Genomic DNA, 19,106 nt, shown 5'->3' on the forward strand with positions numbered 1-19,106 from the left:
TGAGCAACCTATTCAGGGACCCTGAATCAACAGGGTAGGTAAGCTAGGTCAGTTAGGAGTAATATCAACGACTAATGGTGGATCACGTGGAGGTCGGAGTATATCAACGACTGATGGTGGATCACATGGAGGTCGGAGTATATCAACGACTGATGGTGGATCACATGGAGGTCGGAGTATATCAACGACTAAGGGTGGATCATATGGAAGTCGGAGTTATCAACGACTGATGGTGGATCACATGGAGGTCGGAGTTATCAACGACCGATGGTTGATCACGTGGAGGTCGGAGTTATCAACGATAGTCGGAGTAGTTGCAGTACTTCTGAATGACGGGAATTGGCGTTGCAGATAAACAAACGGATTGTTGGAGTTGACAACGACGATCGGAGGAGAAGTTCACCGGAGTCGGGGTTATGAAGACAGTCCGCAGTTGATGGTTGCGCCTTTTTCTAGAATTAAGAAGTTCCGATATTTGATGTTACGAGGAGTGTTATGATAGAACTATAACAACTTAGTTATTCACACAAGAATTGTATGAACTATACATTGCTGGACATTTAGATGTTGTTGAACTTTTGAAATGATTTTGTTTATGAATATTGTTTTTTTTTTGTGGAATTTGTAAGCATTCATATTGTCACCGATTTAAACTAAAATATAAAATTATATTTCTTAAGAAAGGGAGGAATGTGACAATATGATGGGCTTAAAATATATATATATATTTATATATATATATATTTATATTTATATTTATGATTATATATTCTCAAAATGTTTATTAAATTGAATAAAATAAATACAGGGGAATATCTATTAAGAAAATCATGACCTTGGGAAAGGTTGTTTTAATTGACCACTACGTTGCATATAACTTTAAAAACATGTTTACATGCAAACCAGATGGTGACATGTTGTAATAACAATTAGTTAAAAGACTGGACATACGTGTATTCTACAACTATCAATTTCCAGCTTGGTCAAAACATGTCAATTAGAGTCAACTTAATAGATATTCATCCATGTACCTTTAGAATTAAAACTATTATTGTCAAATTAATAGAAACTTTGACAAACTGTTATATTCTGTATATATACCTATGTATTTACTGTATGGGACACATCGGCTCATTTGGCGTAAATAAATAAACTGTTAACTAACTATCTTGTTGTGTTACAAATGAAGCACACTCGAATGATCTTTTCCCCTCAACCTCCCATTTTCAGCAACGTCCTTTTTTCTAGATTTTTCGATCTCGCATTTATTTCCAACAGTGACATAACTTGTCATCATGGAGCCATTTTATGCAGCTATGTTGGATTGAAGTGCCTGGGAAATTGTTTTGGGTCAGAATTTTGGTCATTTTTGAATATTTCCATAACCGGGTATGTATTTTCATTTTATTGCTAATCTTATAGTTTGTACTTTCTAATCTGGTCAGAATATTTACTTTCAACCTTTGTGTGTCAGAGTATTCATTTGAAAAAAACTGATATCCCCCTTCTTCTAATATGTTTGTCTCCTTACGATTTCGAGACGTAAATTTGCCGCTTCGTGTCTAGGTAGACAATTTCGGCTGCATTCCTTTTGTGTCAAGCTATTTATAAAATACATCTGTTTCGTTTGTTCCAAATTGTATCTGTCAAAGGTATGATCAATTACGCCAGAATTCGGAACTTCTGTTAGGCGTAACAAATATACGCTGACAAATACATCCCATATATGTAGTTGATTTTTTTTCTACGAATTATTCATCGACCCCAGTGATAAACCATACTACTTTTCCGACTGGGCCAAAGTAACTTTACTTTATGAATTACATGACATCTTTCCGACACTAACATGTATTTGTTTGAGTTTTTTTGAGAAGATATTCTACATATTTGCCTTAGACCGTATTATACTTTAATGATAAAACAAGTCCTATTTGTCTGTCTACAAGCTCCAAATTAATCGGCCAATTTGAATTCCACTGGAAAAAAGGTTGTATTGTGTTCCGATTCGACTGGTTCCTTGAACCTAGGGGAAAATTTTTCTTTATTTTTCCCGTGCCCCAATGTTAATTCCTGTCGGCAGTCGTATAGGTTGGTGGAATGGCAGCAAGGTAACAAGAAAGAAACGAATAAAAAAGGAACTTTTTAATTTGTGTGGATCTTTTTCGACAAATGTTTGTATAATAGTTCCAAATGTGTTAAATGTAAAACCAAGGCAACTGCTAGTAATACTCGTTTTATACTATAGTTGACCTTTTATATCTTCTTTTAATTAATAGAATGGCACTCACGGAGAACTTGAAGTATCAAGCAATCGGGTAAAAATTACTTAAAGCATTTTACTATTTCAAGTATTTTTCTCGCTTATTCCTTAGTAGTGTATTCTAATTAAGGAGCATAACTCAAGAATAGTTAATTAGTCAGATAATGTAGCATTTAAAGTAGTTCATTTATTGTACTATCTCCAACACGAGGGATGCAAACATCCATATTTTCTGAAATGTGAAAGTAATAGAATTTTTTTTTAGTTTTAAGTCCCATTATGTACTAGTTCCAGGTATAGCACTTATTTAAGGATCCTGGTACCCGACTTAACGTTAGTTCAATTAAGATTTTAGCCAGCTTTTCACTTTGTCTCATATTATTTTGACATTATGTTTGGTTGAGTAGTAAACTAGTACAGTAAAGTATACTAGATCAGTAGACGGTTCGTGCCAATCGAATAAGCTGGGTCATTTTCAACTGATTGAAACATTTTGCTCCTATGTTGTGCTGTTAAACCACTATTCCATGTTTGTGGGAGGGTTTGGCGCTCATGTTTAATCTCGACAAGTCAAAATCCCCTCAGATTCAGTGGTTGTTATTGTTCGTAAATAAATCAAGAATGCACACGCTGAAATGGCTGGCCTGCTTTACTGACCATTGATTTTATTATGACAGTCCTAAATATAAAGCTTTATTACAATCATCACATAAACTTAAGATGATCCAAGAAAATGAGGTCAAGGTCAGATAAACCAAAATCAAAATGGAAATACATGCACACCTCACAACCATTCCATACATCAAATATAGTTGACCTATAATTGCTTATAGTTTCTTAGAAACGAACTTAACATTAACCAATGAACCATGACAGACAGACTTAAAATCAATATATGCATTAAACATAGTCGACATATTGCTTATAGTATCTTAGAAATTAAAAAAACTATGAAAACTAAACATTGACCAATGCGCCATGAAAATGAGGTCAAGGTCAGATCACAACGCCAGACAGACATATACAACTTATAATCATTCCATACACAAAATATAGTTGACCTATTGCTTATAATTTAAGAAAAACAGAACAAAACATTAAAAACTTAACACTGAGCAATGAACCGTGAAAATGAGGTCATGGTCAAATAAAACTTAACTGTAACTACTGAACCATGAAAATGAGACCAAGGTCAGATGACACCTGCCAGTTGAACCTGTACACCTTACAACATTCCATACACCAAATATATTAGCCCTATCGCTTATAGTATCTGAGATATTGACTTGACCACGAAAACTTAACATGTTCACTGATCCATTAAATGAGGTCGATATCATATGATAACTGTCTGACAGCCACGAGGACCTTGCAAAGTAAGCACATACTAAATAGTTATCCTATTACTCCTTGTAAGAGAGAAATTAACATCACAATAAATCTTCACTTTTTTCAAGTAGTCACTGAACCATGAAAATGAGGTCAAGGACAATGGGCATATGACAGACGGAAACTTCATAACATAAGGCATCTATATACAAAGTAGGAAATATCTAGTTCTTCTATCTTCTAGAATATAAAGCTTTTAAGTGTTTGGTTAATGTCGCCATTGCCGCCGCCGCCGGATCACTATCCCTATGTCGAGCTTTCTGCGATAGAAGTCGCAGAGTCGACAAAAAAATCGTGTTGTTTTAAAATATTTTATCATAAATAAGGCCTTTTATAGCTGACTGTTTGTGACCGTTCTGTGATCAATAGTTCCGGACATCCACGTCATATGGACTGTGGTGGTTAGTTGTCTCATTGGCAATCATACCACATCTACTTTTTTATATAGTAATTGGTTTTTTTAACAAATGAAATACGTATACTAATTCCTTTAGACCAGCCTTTGTATTCTTTTATATATATACCTTTATCGTTATGTAATATCTGTTTCACAGATGACGGCAGATATGTTCCTATGGTCGTAACCATAATCTAGTCCTCTTTTCCTTGAATGTGACTTCACCGCATTAGACTTATAACCGAGTTTGTACTTACATGAACAACTCAACAGATGCTACATTTGAAGCAGTATGTGCCTACCCTTCCGGAGCACCACAAGTCATCCCCGGTTTTTGGTTGAGTTCGTGTTACTTAATCTTTTGTTTTCTAGGTTGCATTTGTATACTGCTGTTTGTTTGTTTTGGAGGGTTTTTTTTGTCGTTTTTTGTTTTTTGTCATTAACTTACAAAGGTTTGAAAAACCCATTCAGTATTTTCTGCCCTTCTTGTATAACAACAAAAACTAACGTAAGAAAACACAGTTTTCATATTTTAATGATGCATGCCCATAATGAAATAGGCATACATGGAATTCAGTTCATTCAAGGATTTCATTCATGATATATCTTTATACATATAAACAAAAAGCTCAAGTTATGTATTGCACGCCATTTTTCTTGAACTGTAATATTTAGCCCTATCTTTCATACAAATGTATTTCATTTTAATATACAACAATGGGACGGAAAATAAATAATACTTTGAAACAATAACAAGAGACAAAAATATACAAAAGTTAGTGTCTTAGTCGTAAAGGCGAACCAGAAGGTCTTCCATTTGCCTGGAATTTGAAATGTCTTTTATCATGTGGTTTGGCAAGTGCTGGGCAGTTAGGATGATGATCTTTCAAATGCTTAAAGTGAACTTCCGGATCCGTTGTAGAATGACCACAATCCTCACAAACGTACGTTTTATTGCGCCGTTGTTTGTAACCATAGCTTAGTTCCATACTGTGTACCTTGCGACTGTGCGACTCCAATGAACATCGCTGTGTGAACGCCTTCTCACAATGCTCGCATTTGTATGGCTTTACACCTGAAATTAAGAACATATTATTGTCATGCTTACGAATATAATTGTGAAAGTGAGTTAACAACAAAAATAATTTTCAAGTTGTTAACTTTGATTGATTGAGTGATTGATTGGTGTTTGCTTAACATCGGATCAATGCGAAAAGTCTATATCGTGGCGATGTAAACTATGATTGATTGGTGTTTGCTCTACGCCGCACCAGCGCAAAAGGCTACATCGCGGCGATGTAAACTTTGATTGATTGGTGTTTGCTCTACGCCGCACCAGCGCAAAAGGCTACATCGCGGCGATGTAAACTTTGATTGATTGGTGTTTGCTCTACGCCGCACCAGCGCAAAAGGCTACATCGAGACGATGTAAACTTTGATTGATTGGTGTTTGCTCTACGCAACATCAGCGCAAAAGGCTACATCGCGGCGATGTAAACTTTGACATGTAAACCTAATATTAAAATAACAATCGTTTAATAAATCGTTAAAGAGAGATGATTCGATATAGTATTTGAATTTAAATATGAAACGTTAAAGGATATATAAGTCTACTTGTTTTATTGCGTATATTCAAATGAAAGTGTACACATGAATGTATTCATTATGTTCATAACGGAACAGTTCATATGCCTTTTAACAATGTCGACTTATTGGTAGTAGATGACAACAAATGTATAGAACCTATACTCTTCACAAAATATCTTTTGCTGAACCGAAAAGTGCTAGTTATATAAAACTGTAAATGTTATACATCGTATCTTTCTCGTTATAGATATATGTATAGAACCTATACTCTTCACAAAATATCTTTTGCTGAACCGAAAAGTGCTAGTTATATAAAACTGTAAATGTTATACATCGTATCTTTCTCGTTATAGATATATGTATAGAACCTATACTCTTCACAAAATATCTTTTGCTGAACCGAAAAGTGCTAGTTATATAAAACTGTAAATGTTATACATCGTATCTTTCTCGTTATAGATATATGTATAGAACCTATACTCTTCAAAAAATATCTTTTGCTGAACCGAAAAGTGTTAGTTATATAAAACTGTAAATGTTATACATCGTATCTTTCTCGTTATAGATATATGTATAGAACCTATACGCTTCACAAAATATCTTTTGCTGAACCGAAAAGTGCTAGTTATATAAAACTGTAAATGTTATACATCGTATCTTTCTCGTTATAGATATATGTATAGAACCTATACGCTTCAAAAAATATCTTTTGCTGAACCGAAAAGTGCTAGTTAAATAAAACTGTAAATGTTATACATCGTATCTTTCTCGTTATAGATATATGTATAGAACCTATACTCTTCAAAAATATCTTTTGCTGAACCGAAAAGTGCTAGTTATATAAAACTGTAAATGTTATACATCGTATCTTTCTCGTTATAGATATATGTATAGAACCTATACGCTTCAAAAAATATCTTTTCTAAACCGAAAAGTGCTAGTTATATAAAACTGTAAATGTTATACATCGTATCTTTCTCGTTATAGATATATGTATAGAACCTATACGCTTCAAAAAATATCTTTTGCTGAACCGAAAAGTGCTAGTTAAATAAAACTGTAAATGTTATACATCGTATCTTTCTCGTTATAGATATATGTATTAAATGAGAACTGATGCTATAATTAATGATTTTGTACGGACATGCATTAACAGATTTATTAGGACACCTCAGTAAAGAACAGTTCTAGTGTTTGACGACAACAATACAACTGGTTATTTGATTTGTTAAAAGCAGTTGTTATGATTTATGAATATCATATGTTTATTACTAAACGTACCTGTATGAATACGAGTATGTCGTTTCAAGTCGAACGTGTCGTTGAAACCTTTCCCACAAAAAGTGCACAAGTATCTTTTTGCCTCGCTATGACATTTCAGATGGCGGTTAAGTAATCGTTGAATGGTAAATTCTTTGCCGCAAACTTTGCACATAAAGCTTCCTTTTCCGTTTTCGTCTGTGAAGAAAAAATAAACATTTTATATACTAGTGGAAGTATTCCAGAATATCACTAAAATTCATCATATCGATGTGCATACACGAGGGAATCATAACGCGATTTGGGTCAACAAAGTATTCGTTTATGCGCCCCCTTTTGGGCTCTACGACTAACCGTAAAACTAATTCAATATGAAAATGAGGAGATTTGGTATGATTGCCAATAAGACAACTATGCACCAGAGTTAAAATAAAGTGCTATTAGACAAATATAGGCCACCGTACGGCCTTCAACAATAAGAAAACCCATATCGTAAAGACGGCGAAAAAAGACCCCGATATGAAAGAAACAATACAAACGAAAAAAAAATAATGTCTAGTAGGTTACGTGACGATCTTTTTTTACGGTGTTCCATTTAAAAATACTTAAAATACTTAGCGTATTTTTTATCTTTAAAAAAAATGTTTTATTGTAAAGTGGCAATACACTATCCATTACTGTAACAATGTCAAGTCAAACAGTTCACATCCTACAAGGCGTATTTAAATTTTACATAATTGTACTGAAATAGACACTATTCACTCTATTGTATAATAGTACATTTGTTACCTGTTTATTGAATAATAGTACAATTTGTAACCTGTTTACCTACGACCAGTATCGCACAGTTAGTTATCTTTGTGAAAAGACCTTTATTGACATTTTACTGATTTGTAAATAAAGTTAAATCATAATGAAATTTGTCAAGTGGCAACTTTTAACGATTTAGTCATTTTTAATCAAACATTTAAATAATGACGAGGAAATATTTAATTGTGAAGTAAAATGTGAACATATGGTCTTTACTCAAGCATCTTAAGATAAAGAAAACAGCGCGAAACTGTGACTGGTAAATTGTCTATTTAAAATACGACACACTTTTCTAAGTTTGCGGCGCGTGCCAAGTACTGAACAACATCACCTGGTGAATGAAAGTGTTGTAGACATGGAGTGATGTCCCATGGATAACATTTTTTTCTTTTATGACTTAAATGTACATACCTTGTTGTATATTTGTAATATCAGCAGGCTTTGGCGGCACAAATGACGGGTTCTTTATACCGTAACCTCCATTTATCACTTCGAATTTCTGTGGTGTCTGCTGTGTCTAAAAAATAAACACTGAATCAAGTCTCGTTGCCATAAAAAATGTCATACCCATTTGCAACTAGAGCATAAGAGATTGTATTTGTACAATGTTTCGGTGAGCTTTTTTGGGGTTGGGGAGGCTTCGTATTTCCAAATTTGTTCAGTATAGACTTTCGCTTTTATTTATTCAATCGCGTCCAGAAATTTGCAATAGGGATGGAAACTCGAGAAACAACACATTTTTTGTCGATTGTTACTGTATCATTTTTTTCACATTAATATTGAGCAAAAGTGGCCTTCTATTGGAAAATGTTACAGATTCATGAAGATGATGATACTAGGCGTGACGAACAACGAAGCAAGAGAAATATTGTTTTCAAAATTAGAAAGGTATGCTATATCCATTGAGCTTCTATTGGCTGGTGACGGTGATCTTTCTTTTCAGCAAAACAAAGAAATTTTTGAGTCTGTACAATCATATATCAGAATAACACAAAGATTTAAAACAATCAATTAACATTCTGAATTCCTACTTTCCAACTCTTCACTCCAGTCCAGTTTTATATATTATTCCATATTATATTGTATTTTTTTGTTTTTTGTTTTTTGTTTTTGTATGCAGTTTGTATTTATACATGCATTCCTACTATGTTTTTCGTCATTATCTAATGTACTTTGTGTTTATATTTATATAGGGAGAGGACGTCACTAATGTTGTTATAACTTGTGTCCAATCCCTTTTGCTACTTTTGCAAATAAAATATGTTTAAACTAAACAACTTGTGAACAATTTGTTCATTTCACTAATCATTTGACATGCTAAAACTATTAAATATAGAACATAAATGTATACATACCTTTACGACTTTCAAAACTACGTCTTTGGAACTCTGGTTTGGTATATTTTCTTTGGAGATAGACGATGGTGCCAGAATAGGGGACCCATGTTGCAGCGCTGCCCTTTGTTGCAGATGAGTGACTGGTGTCCTGTTCACCGATGTATTCTCCTGATTTTGACTAGCATTGTTCGTAATGACCGGTGTTATAGGACATCGGTACGGCAAATTCTGAAAACATTGGTCAAAACTTTGCGTCGGACTTTCTTTATATATTTGAAAAGGAACATTGTCTACACGTAGTCTTTTTGGTGTTTCAGACACTGGTGTACAAGGACGTTTCTGTGCATTGGACATATGAACTTCTGGTATCGACCGAATCGGTGTTGTCGAAATTGGCGTAATTCGATGAATTGGCGTTGTCGGAATTGGTGTTATGGTAGGAGTCGACGTCCTCGAAGGTGGCATTGTACTTGAAGCATACGATTCAGGAGTGCAATGTGATCTGTATGGTAAAAATGGACTGGGTATTCTTGGTGAGAAAACGGAATTTACATTCTGAGAAGCATTAATCTGCGGAACCGTCTGAAAAGAGCTGCCTGGTTCCCGTAAGAAGGGGGATCTAGTACTGTATGAGAAGTTGTAACATCTTTCAGCATCTGGAATCCGAACTTCTGGTATTCTCATCTGAGGTGAATCCAGTCTTTCTGAATGATGATATGAATTTGCAATAAAAGGGGTAGCATAGTTAATAACAGATTGAGGTAAATGTGGACTTCGCAAATTATTTACAATCTGGCTAACAGGAGAACTAAATGCTGGTGAAACAGGTAGCACTTTGTTTGTTTTTGGTGTAGATACATAATGGAACGGGTTCCATATTTTGGGAGCACTTTTTATTGTTTCTTTTGGATTGACTTTGGTTTGTTTTTGTTCAGAAGACTCGAATTTCTTCTCACTAATTTCGTCATTTGATTTCACCCTCGTTTCTTTTGTTTGTTTGTTCTCACAACTTTGACCATCGTCTGTAAGTCTTTCATTTTTCAATGAGCACTGATCCTGATCATTGTTCAATGGAAATCGAAGAGGAAGTTTCATTACTGTGGTTGGTTGTGTATCCATGGTAACAGTCTCCTGCAATGTTTCACCCATTGTTTTTCTAGATGATACAAAAACGTTGTAAGCCAAAGAGGCAAAGGGAGGCAATGGCTGATGAGGAGTTATCAGAGGAAGAGATAACGGTGCAATCCTTTCTCGAATATGTTCTTGAAAACTCGACTCTGAGATATCACTGTACGTGTTGCTATGGTGAACCTGACTTCCGGTGCTTTCCACCGATGATATACTTATAGGTCTTGAACATGTACTGATGTCACGTGTGGAACTAGAAAATGACCTGTCAGTATGATAGGCTACTTCAGCGTCTAGTTCCGGATCTGGTATCTCTTCCTTAATGTAACTCTTTAACGACGATGTCTTATTTTCAATGACCCCAGTTACCGAGTCTACTGTGATGACCTTGCTTATGGCCCTTGACAGATAGGTCGGTGATTTATCAAACGATACCACTTCTGTTAAGTTTGAAGAATCAGATTCGACTTCGACCTCTTCTTCTTTAACTCTCGGTTCTATCAGAGGAATGTCGGATGAACTTTCATGAACGCTCAAATCTGAAAAAAGAAATCTAAAATAGAGAAGATTGCTTAATTAATTTGACGAAACGAATACAAGTTACACACATGAAAGGGGCAAGACGATCTTCAGTGTTTATTAAAGTATATATGCATTTAATGAGAGTCTTTCGGGCTATTTACTTGAAATATTTCTGGAAGACGAGGGCAGACGCAAACAACATAATGAAACACATTTAAGATTTAGAAACTGAAAATTACGACGTGAATACAATTATACATTTATTTTATACATGTATTTGATATTTATCAGGGTAAGCTGTTGTTTATCGATAGTTTAATTTTATAGGGTATAAAAAAATATAAAATTATCCCATTTATTATCAATTTGCCACAGCTTGATTTTTTTATCCTTTCAACATTTACGATAAATGACCGTGGCGACATGTTGGTCAGATCTCTTTATACAGCTGTCACAAGAAAAAACGTGTTGCATTTCTTTAACAACTTCACAACTGGAATTGCACATTAAGGAATTATGACATTTTAATAGATATGGACACTTAAAAATAGTTTATCTATTGATTGAAACTTTGGTGATCGCCATTACGACCAGTGTGTGGCCATTTCTGAATTACTCGCCTTTCCTTCTAACATTAAAAAATTATCTATTGAATTTACTGTATTCGTTGTCACCGCATGTTTTTAATGTTCTGTTGTTTATTATAAGTTGGACTTTAGAGCATGAAAACTGAAAACAAAGTTTGATACTGCTAAATTATTTTTTTCTAGGCCGAGTGGGAGGAGGGACTTTTCGTTCAGCAAAAGTGAACAGTACATTTGCAAAACCAGATATTTTTTCCATATGCGAGTTATGTTCACAATTCTTACGTAAACGAAAATAACTTAATTTTTTTCTGCTTGCACGATTACTGAAGCAACGTTTAGAAATTAAATTCAATGTAGTTATCAATGAAGGAGACTATGCATATCTTTTAAATCATTAATAAGCACGTGTGTCAATAAGTCAAGCATCATCAAAAATAAATTTCCGTAAAAAGTTATAACTTTTCGATCTTAACTTTAGATGATATGCCTGAAGGAATGCTTGAGTTGTCCATTACAGTGGGGAATATTTAAATATTACACACAATTATTTGCATTTCCTGTGCATTCAGTTTATAAAATCTTTAATTTTAATAATAATGGGATGTCAAGAATAAATTATCCTTAGTGTACTCTAGGGTTTGATTTGACCTAATTTAAAAGATATTACTTCTTGACATAAGAATGACACTGACCGGGATTCACTACCGGCAGATGTTCAAATTACTTGACTTTTTCTTCTGGCCAAAACATTGCAAGTGTTTTTTTATAAAGAAGAAAAGATACTCCCTAGACTCCCTGCGGACCACCCCTCTGACCCTCATAAGAAAGGTGTCACATCTGTCTTTGGATGTTTATAACGACCAAACAATTTCTACCTGTCAGGTAGAGCGCAAGGTGCGACAGGTGTTAGAAAATAACAAGTTGGTCATACAGTGGTTCAAGGTAAAAATGTTGAATGGAATTCCTTTTAAATTAACGGTCATCTCGTTGAGATGATCTTTCATTCATTCAGAATTTTCTATGTGGGAACAAAAACCTGCATTCCAACTTCCCGTTCAATGGTGTATTGGGTTATCAAATTTGAATAGTTTAAAAAGACCCCTGCTATTTTATAGGTTAACTGTTTTACATTTTAACTGTTCCCCTGACAAAAGGCCATAATTTTTCGTATTTGCTCTGTACTTCTCAAAATCTTCAAAATGACACAAAAAATTTAGAAGGGTCATTTTTCTTCGCGTGTCATAAATCGATCGTTAAAAAGTTGACCGCTGTCAACCTTCGACTCTGAAAAACATTACAAAAATTTCTTTCATATTAAAAGTTCATAAACTTTATCAAAGTGTTTGCTTTGTAATAGTTTAACCTTTGACTATTATATAAAACATGAACATTTCACGAACGATTACTAATTATACCCCCCCCCCCCCCTCAACGTTAATTTGTAAACTAAGTCATAGTCAAGAGTATGTATCATCTGTGTGCGCGTGTGACAGATAGGTATACCAGAAAGATACTCTTATTAAATATATTGGAATCTTGAGCTTGCGCGACGCGCTCTTATATAGCAGTATACACGTTCGTCTACTTGGAACTTATTAATTGCACGGATTGTAAAAACTCGTCAAAGACACCAGGCTTATAACTTTGCATGCTTGACGCCGTTTCGTTTACAAAAGACTCGTCAGCGGCGCTCGAATCAAAATAGTTATATAGTCAAATCAAACTATAATGATTTATAAAATACAGTCCATAGTATAATTGATCACGTTTCTTAGATGCCTTTATTCACGAAACCATTTTGGGTTTTTCGAAGTTTCTTAATCTTGATCTCAGACGGAAAGCTTTCGTTTAATCTGCGTTCTTATTTTTATCAGGTTTTGGGAAAATATTACAAATAACACGTTCAATTATATCGAAAAAATTTTGGTACGTTCTCATATGAATCCTGGGATTTAATGCAAATTGGATAAAAGTTTCGATAATTGCAAGTGTCAGTAAAATCGAATGGATTTTCTTATCAGACTAATAAATCACCGATCATTTTAATTAATTTATCGCCGTTTAAGAAGGAAGTGCTAAGATTTCACAAATACATAACGGGCAATAACTCAATAGGTGTTACTTAACAAAGTTGATTAGGAAATATGATGAAGCAACCGTTGTAGGATAAAATGGAATTTTCACAACGACAAGCGTGTAGTGTTGACATCTTGTCAATCGAGAAATTACTTAATTTGCGTGTTATTAGACTAAGCCCATAATAACATCAATTTTGGTCGGAATAAAATATAGATAGTGGAATGATTGTAACAGATCTGACCGTCTATCCACCAAGACAGAGGCGGATTTAGGGGGAGGCCCAGAGTGCCCGCAACTCCCCCCCCCTCCTTTTTTGTGGGAAAATTTGGTAAATTATTTAGGGACCACTGAAGAATGACTGGAGCGGGCCCCCTCTTATGGCAGTCAGTGGGCCCCCCTTATGAAAATTTCTGGATCCGACACTGCACCAAGAAGACTTAAGGTCCTGTATTTAACGGACATTATAACTGAGGACATGGGACTTTATTTATTCATATTTTTATATTTTCTAATTTGCTTTCTGACTGGTATTGCATCTGTTTTGGTTTTTTATTTTTTTATTTTTAATTTTTCTGTCTGTTTAGGTTAATTTTGTCCCAAATCTTTATCATTTACATGACTATAGTATTTCATTATTCGTTAAAATTTACGTTCTTTACATATATTCTTTATAAAAAGAGACGGATGTCATTCATTTTTTGTTTGTTTTTTGTAAAAAGAGCGCGAGTCTCATAAGATTACATGTCTACCAAATGATAGCTACATGTAGCGTTTTAATCACAGTTTGGAAGCCTCTTATTGTTATCAGTGTAAAACATTTATTTCGTTACGCAAGAGTCACCCCATTTAATGATCGAGCCGTCAAACTGTTACCAAATTATCTTGATAAAGACCCATTTTTTACGACTATTTTTACTTTGTATCGTAACGGACAGATCTTTAAATAGTTTTAAGCCAGGTGAAACGTACAAAAAAATACAGTTACAAAAAGAGTACCTAGAAGGTGAAAATAACATTAATAGCTCAACTTTTTGAATGTTACCTGCTAAAAACATATTTTAAATAATACTTTTATATGTTCTGCTATACATCTGTCGCTGTTTACAGAAGATTTAATTTTAACTACACAGATGTTTCTAAATTCTTATTTAAAACATAAGATATAATCAAACAAAGGCATATTTACAGGTAAAAGTCGTCATACATGAACTTTAATTCGTGTTCATTTTAATAATTGATATTCTTTTAAAGATTGCGATGCTTCCTCGTGCGGAAACGAAAGGTGTATCGCGTGAACGTGCATCTGTGTTTTCTTATTTGTATTATCATGAATTAATCTTTTATAAATTTTGACTTCTTTTAATTTTTTTATTCATGTATTATGTCATTTCGTTACAACTACCTCAAGTAAAGTCAAGTTGATTCCCAAGTTGACCTTTGACGGATTTGACTGTTCTAATAGAGATTTTTTTTGTATTACGTATTTGGCTGTAGAAACTTTTGGTTTTGAGCAAACCTTATGTAATTTTTTTTTTCAGATATAATACCGTGTCGAACGCATTAAAATCTATCTCATTATTCATATTTATGCCTTCAAAATGTGGCTGGAACTAATAAAGTGGTGAGACTAATAGGAACTAATAAAGTAGTGAGACTAATAAAATATTGAATATGGAATCTGGAATATCACACATTTACTTGTATATATATATATACGATGGCAGAGTACAAGTTTCCCCTCCTTGCCCAATCCCCTGGTAGGAAAATGTAATCAACAACTGTACATATAGTTTAAATAATACAAGATGACTGTAAATCTTTGTAACCACGGACTCGCCTTTGCTCGGTTACTTATTACCCGCAAATCAACGGATTCAACCCGATTCACAAATATGTATGAACATCGTTATCCACTTACATCATGGCGATTATAATGTAATGAAATAACCAAATAAAGGAATCAGTATGTAAACTAAAATATAATCCCCTTATCCCTAACTGTATCGTCCACGGTTTTCTCTGGATATCACGTATTTGTTTCCGGGATTACCTGCATATACTACGGACCACCGTTGTCACAACACACGGGTAACATATTGTTTTCACTCTAATCATAATCCGTCACCGTAATCCAAATAGGCGAAAAAATGAGATAAAAATGTCTTAATTTTGACACGTTTTGTGTTAGAATGAGAGATATTTAATACATTCATAAATGGGTATTTATCAAAAATGTTATTAATAAAAGCAGAGACAGTTTCTTTGACAACATAGATATTTTAGTATCCACGTATGAGAAAAAAGTCTTAGCAAATTTGAAGAATACATGAATGTTAACGGCATTCTTATTCCGACGGTATAAAAGACGTATTCATCAAATAGCGTCAAATTTAAAAATCAATTGTCTGTGAAGCAGAAGTCTGCTGCACATCAATAAATATCGTCAAAGACCTTTCTTATTTTAGAAAATATCCATACTACGCAGCTGTTACAACTAGGTACCTAAAATAGAGTAATTTCCTGTTTTCAATCGTTAATCATTGTGTAACGCCATCAATATGCTAATACAAAAAGGTTCCTTAAATACATCTCTCTGGCAGACGACCGTTATTGATCATGCAGACGACCAATCCCAGAACGCAGATACAGCGCCTGGGTAATGAAAAATAGCCAAAATCAATATTGAAGCCCATACAAGATTACCAGAAGACTGCAATCGACTGTCAGTGACAGATGCTAGATGCATGATGAAATTTAATCAACGATCAACCGTTATTTTAATTATTCACGGACATTGTAATTTGAATTTTTTGGCGCGTTCCGATGGGTTTTAAATACCACTCGAAAAACATCTTTAATTCGTTTTAAAATGTTTCTTTCTTCAAAGATGTTAAATCTTTAATGTTACCGAATAATTAATGACTTTGAAATGATTATGTTAAATTTTGAAAGAGAAAATTTAAATATAAAATTGTATGTATATTTATTACATGCCTTAAGCAATAACATGACAAATTATATATTTATATTTGTTATAAAAATGTAAGGACAATGTACTGTTGGTATATTTATATAGAAAACACAAACATCTAATTGCCGTATTTTGTAACAGACAACAGTTATCAAATAAATTAATCTATTTGACAACATAATTATACAAATAAAGAAATACAATTTTCCTATCTATTTTATAATTTATAACCTTCGGTCCCTTTGGGGTATGATAACTTAATCAAACTTCTAACCGGTCTTCAAAAGTTAAATTGAAGTTTTGAATTATATGAGTGTGTCGGCCTAATCTTTAATGATGCAGAGTTCTAACGGTGCAGACAATTCCAGGCGACAGGTGAATTCGCACTGTTGAGGTGTAAATCTTGTTTGAATGTCGGAAATTTATCGATTTGGTTCGCTACGTGGTTAATTACAATAAAAACTAATTGGTGGGAACTTTATTCGATCCGATGTGTTAATGCATGGTAATTAAAGTTTCCCAGACATTATGGAAACGTAGAAATCAACTGTAAAAACAGTATAATCTGTGTGTTGTCATTGTCTAATCAAGGTCTTTATCATTAACAATTGAAAAGTTTGTAATATAAACACTTCTCTAACTTTGATCTAATACATAATACATTAGTACATTAGTCTAAAAATGTCTTACTAAAAGTGGACACAACAGACAAGAGTAGGTTTCTTGTACATGATGTATATGAATTTAAAAGAAAAAAAAGTTGCTTGATCCTGGGACATAATATATTGACAGTATAATAGTCCCAGCTGGATCTTAGACCAACACTGTGACTGTGAGTCTCCGAATATTTCCGTATCAAAAGATCGTATAAAGCCATTTTACCAAAATTATCAAGTATGTAGGAACATTATTTTTTTTTATATACCTTAAAGTTTAGTACATTTGGTTTCTGTCTATCCAAAATCTTTCCTTTCTAGAGAAATACTTGTTTGAAATAGATCAATAAAAAAACCTACTTAAACCAAGTTTTTATATATGTAGCTTGCTGAAACTTGATATTTATAATTCTATGTCAACATTTTTATGTGAATATATATCTATAAAGTTAAAAAATGAATGAAACGATATAATTTTAAACCTTTTGGTTTCATTTTTACTATATTAGAGAACTTAAGTATCGGTTGAACTCTTTAAAAAAGTTTTATCTATATAATCAGAGACATATAATACAATATTATATGTCTCTGATATAATCAAATCGGGAAATCTTTGAAACAACACAACATAATCACATGTCTACTTATAAACATTCTTCTCCCATGTGTGGTTAACCATCATTAATTTACCATTCTGACATTTATATTAACAGTAATACACAATTCTCATGATAATACACATATATACGATGATTATAAGAGTATTTTAATTAATTAATAATACTCATTTGTATCTGACATGGCAATAAACATCCCCATTTTATCAAATAAAATCTCGAGACCAAGGATTTACTTGACAGAGATAACATTGAATTATTACAATCATAATGAACAGTCTGCAATCCTTATTTAACGGATGCTGACAGATGCCCGTCGGATACAGGTGCTAGACATTTCTGTCAAACAGTTGCTAATTTTGGTAATTTTTGCCTTTTTACAAAACCCGTTATATTTATATAACGGTATAACTTTAATAGAATTTTAAAAAGATGTTTAAAAATCTAAATAATAGAGAAGATATAAAAGGCCATCACTTTCATGCTTGATTACATATGAAATAAACATACCTTTATTATTGTGGTTCACGTGAAGTTCAGTAGAATTAATTTCACTATCTTCTTGACTTTCTGTTGAAGATGGATTCTCAAATTGTAATGCTGTTCTTCGGACAAGAAAGGTCCTGGGCATTTTGTGAACTGTCACATTGATGAAAACTCTTTTCCTACGAAATGTCAATTTAACACTGAAAACATGAGGATTTTGTGGTTTGTAATAAGCGCCGTTCAGCTGATCAGTCGTCTCTGCGCAGGCGCATCAAAATTAGCCATTCAACAATCGGGGTGTATTGATATGCAAATTAGTTTTTTGTAAATAGCGGTATTTTCAAGTGTGAAGAATTACCTCGTGGAAACCGTTGAAATGAATGAATGAAAAGATTAACAATAGAAACGGTAACAATTGTAACTTGAATTGTTATCGCGTTTATTTTGTAAATGTACACAATAATAGATTATTTACCTGGCTGATTTGCTATTTACATAGGTAATGCAACGGCCCAAAAATTTCACAGGTTTTTGAATTGTTACATTTCTTTAATTGGATAAAGTAACCTTAAATCAATTTTGAAAACGGAAAGTCATTTTATTTCTTTAATTTCCTCAAAAAAGAAGTAAACATCCTTATAAACAGAGTTAAAGGGCAAACTTAGGTCAGTAAATAATGGTCTCTTCAGGGAATTGTTTGTTGGCCAGGAAATGAGAAAAATATCATGGGAATTATTGAATCAAAATTGATTTCTTTTGTGGTATTGGTTTCCGTTTAGAAATTACTATAATTCTATAAACGTTACCATGGTTTTCTGATCAAAAGATTTGATAATTTTTACACAGACACATTTAGAAAACATGCTTGTTATTACGAAACTGTTTTAAAATACAAAGGGATATACCATGTTAATTTTATGTACATTAAGATTTTTTTAAAGAAGTAATTGAAACCCTTCTGACCGATTATATCCCCATTTATAAGAACATTGGAGATACGGTTTGTTAAACGGTGATGGA

At 33.4% G+C, this 19,106-nt stretch overlaps 1 protein-coding gene and 1 long non-coding RNA gene across 2 annotated transcripts; one reads left to right on the plus strand and one right to left on the minus strand.

The window, feature by feature from the left end:
* The first annotated feature begins 3 nt into the window (after positions 1-3).
* Positions 4-1,165, plus strand: LOC127716113 (uncharacterized). The gene is made up of 2 exons (XR_007988762.1): positions 4-247; positions 286-1,165. It is a non-coding gene; the product is annotated as an uncharacterized LOC127716113 (long non-coding RNA).
* A 3,398-nt stretch (positions 1,166-4,563) lies between these two features.
* Positions 4,564-18,288, minus strand: LOC127716080 (uncharacterized). Its single transcript, XM_052222164.1, has 5 exons — positions 18,111-18,288; positions 9,059-10,707; positions 8,115-8,220; positions 6,915-7,091; positions 4,564-5,121 (listed from the first exon to the last, which is right to left on the minus strand). The coding sequence occupies exons 1-5, from the start codon at positions 18,229-18,231 to the stop codon at positions 4,823-4,825; spliced, it is 2,352 nt and encodes a 783-aa protein (XP_052078124.1). The 5' UTR covers positions 18,232-18,288; the 3' UTR covers positions 4,564-4,822.
* Positions 18,289-19,106: the final 818 nt, after the last annotated feature.

This window comes from Mytilus californianus, unplaced genomic scaffold (assembly GCF_021869535.1).
Source record: "Mytilus californianus isolate M0D057914Y unplaced genomic scaffold, xbMytCali1.0.p SCAF_9, whole genome shotgun sequence".
Lineage (NCBI taxonomy): Eukaryota > Metazoa > Mollusca > Bivalvia > Mytilida > Mytilidae > Mytilus > Mytilus californianus.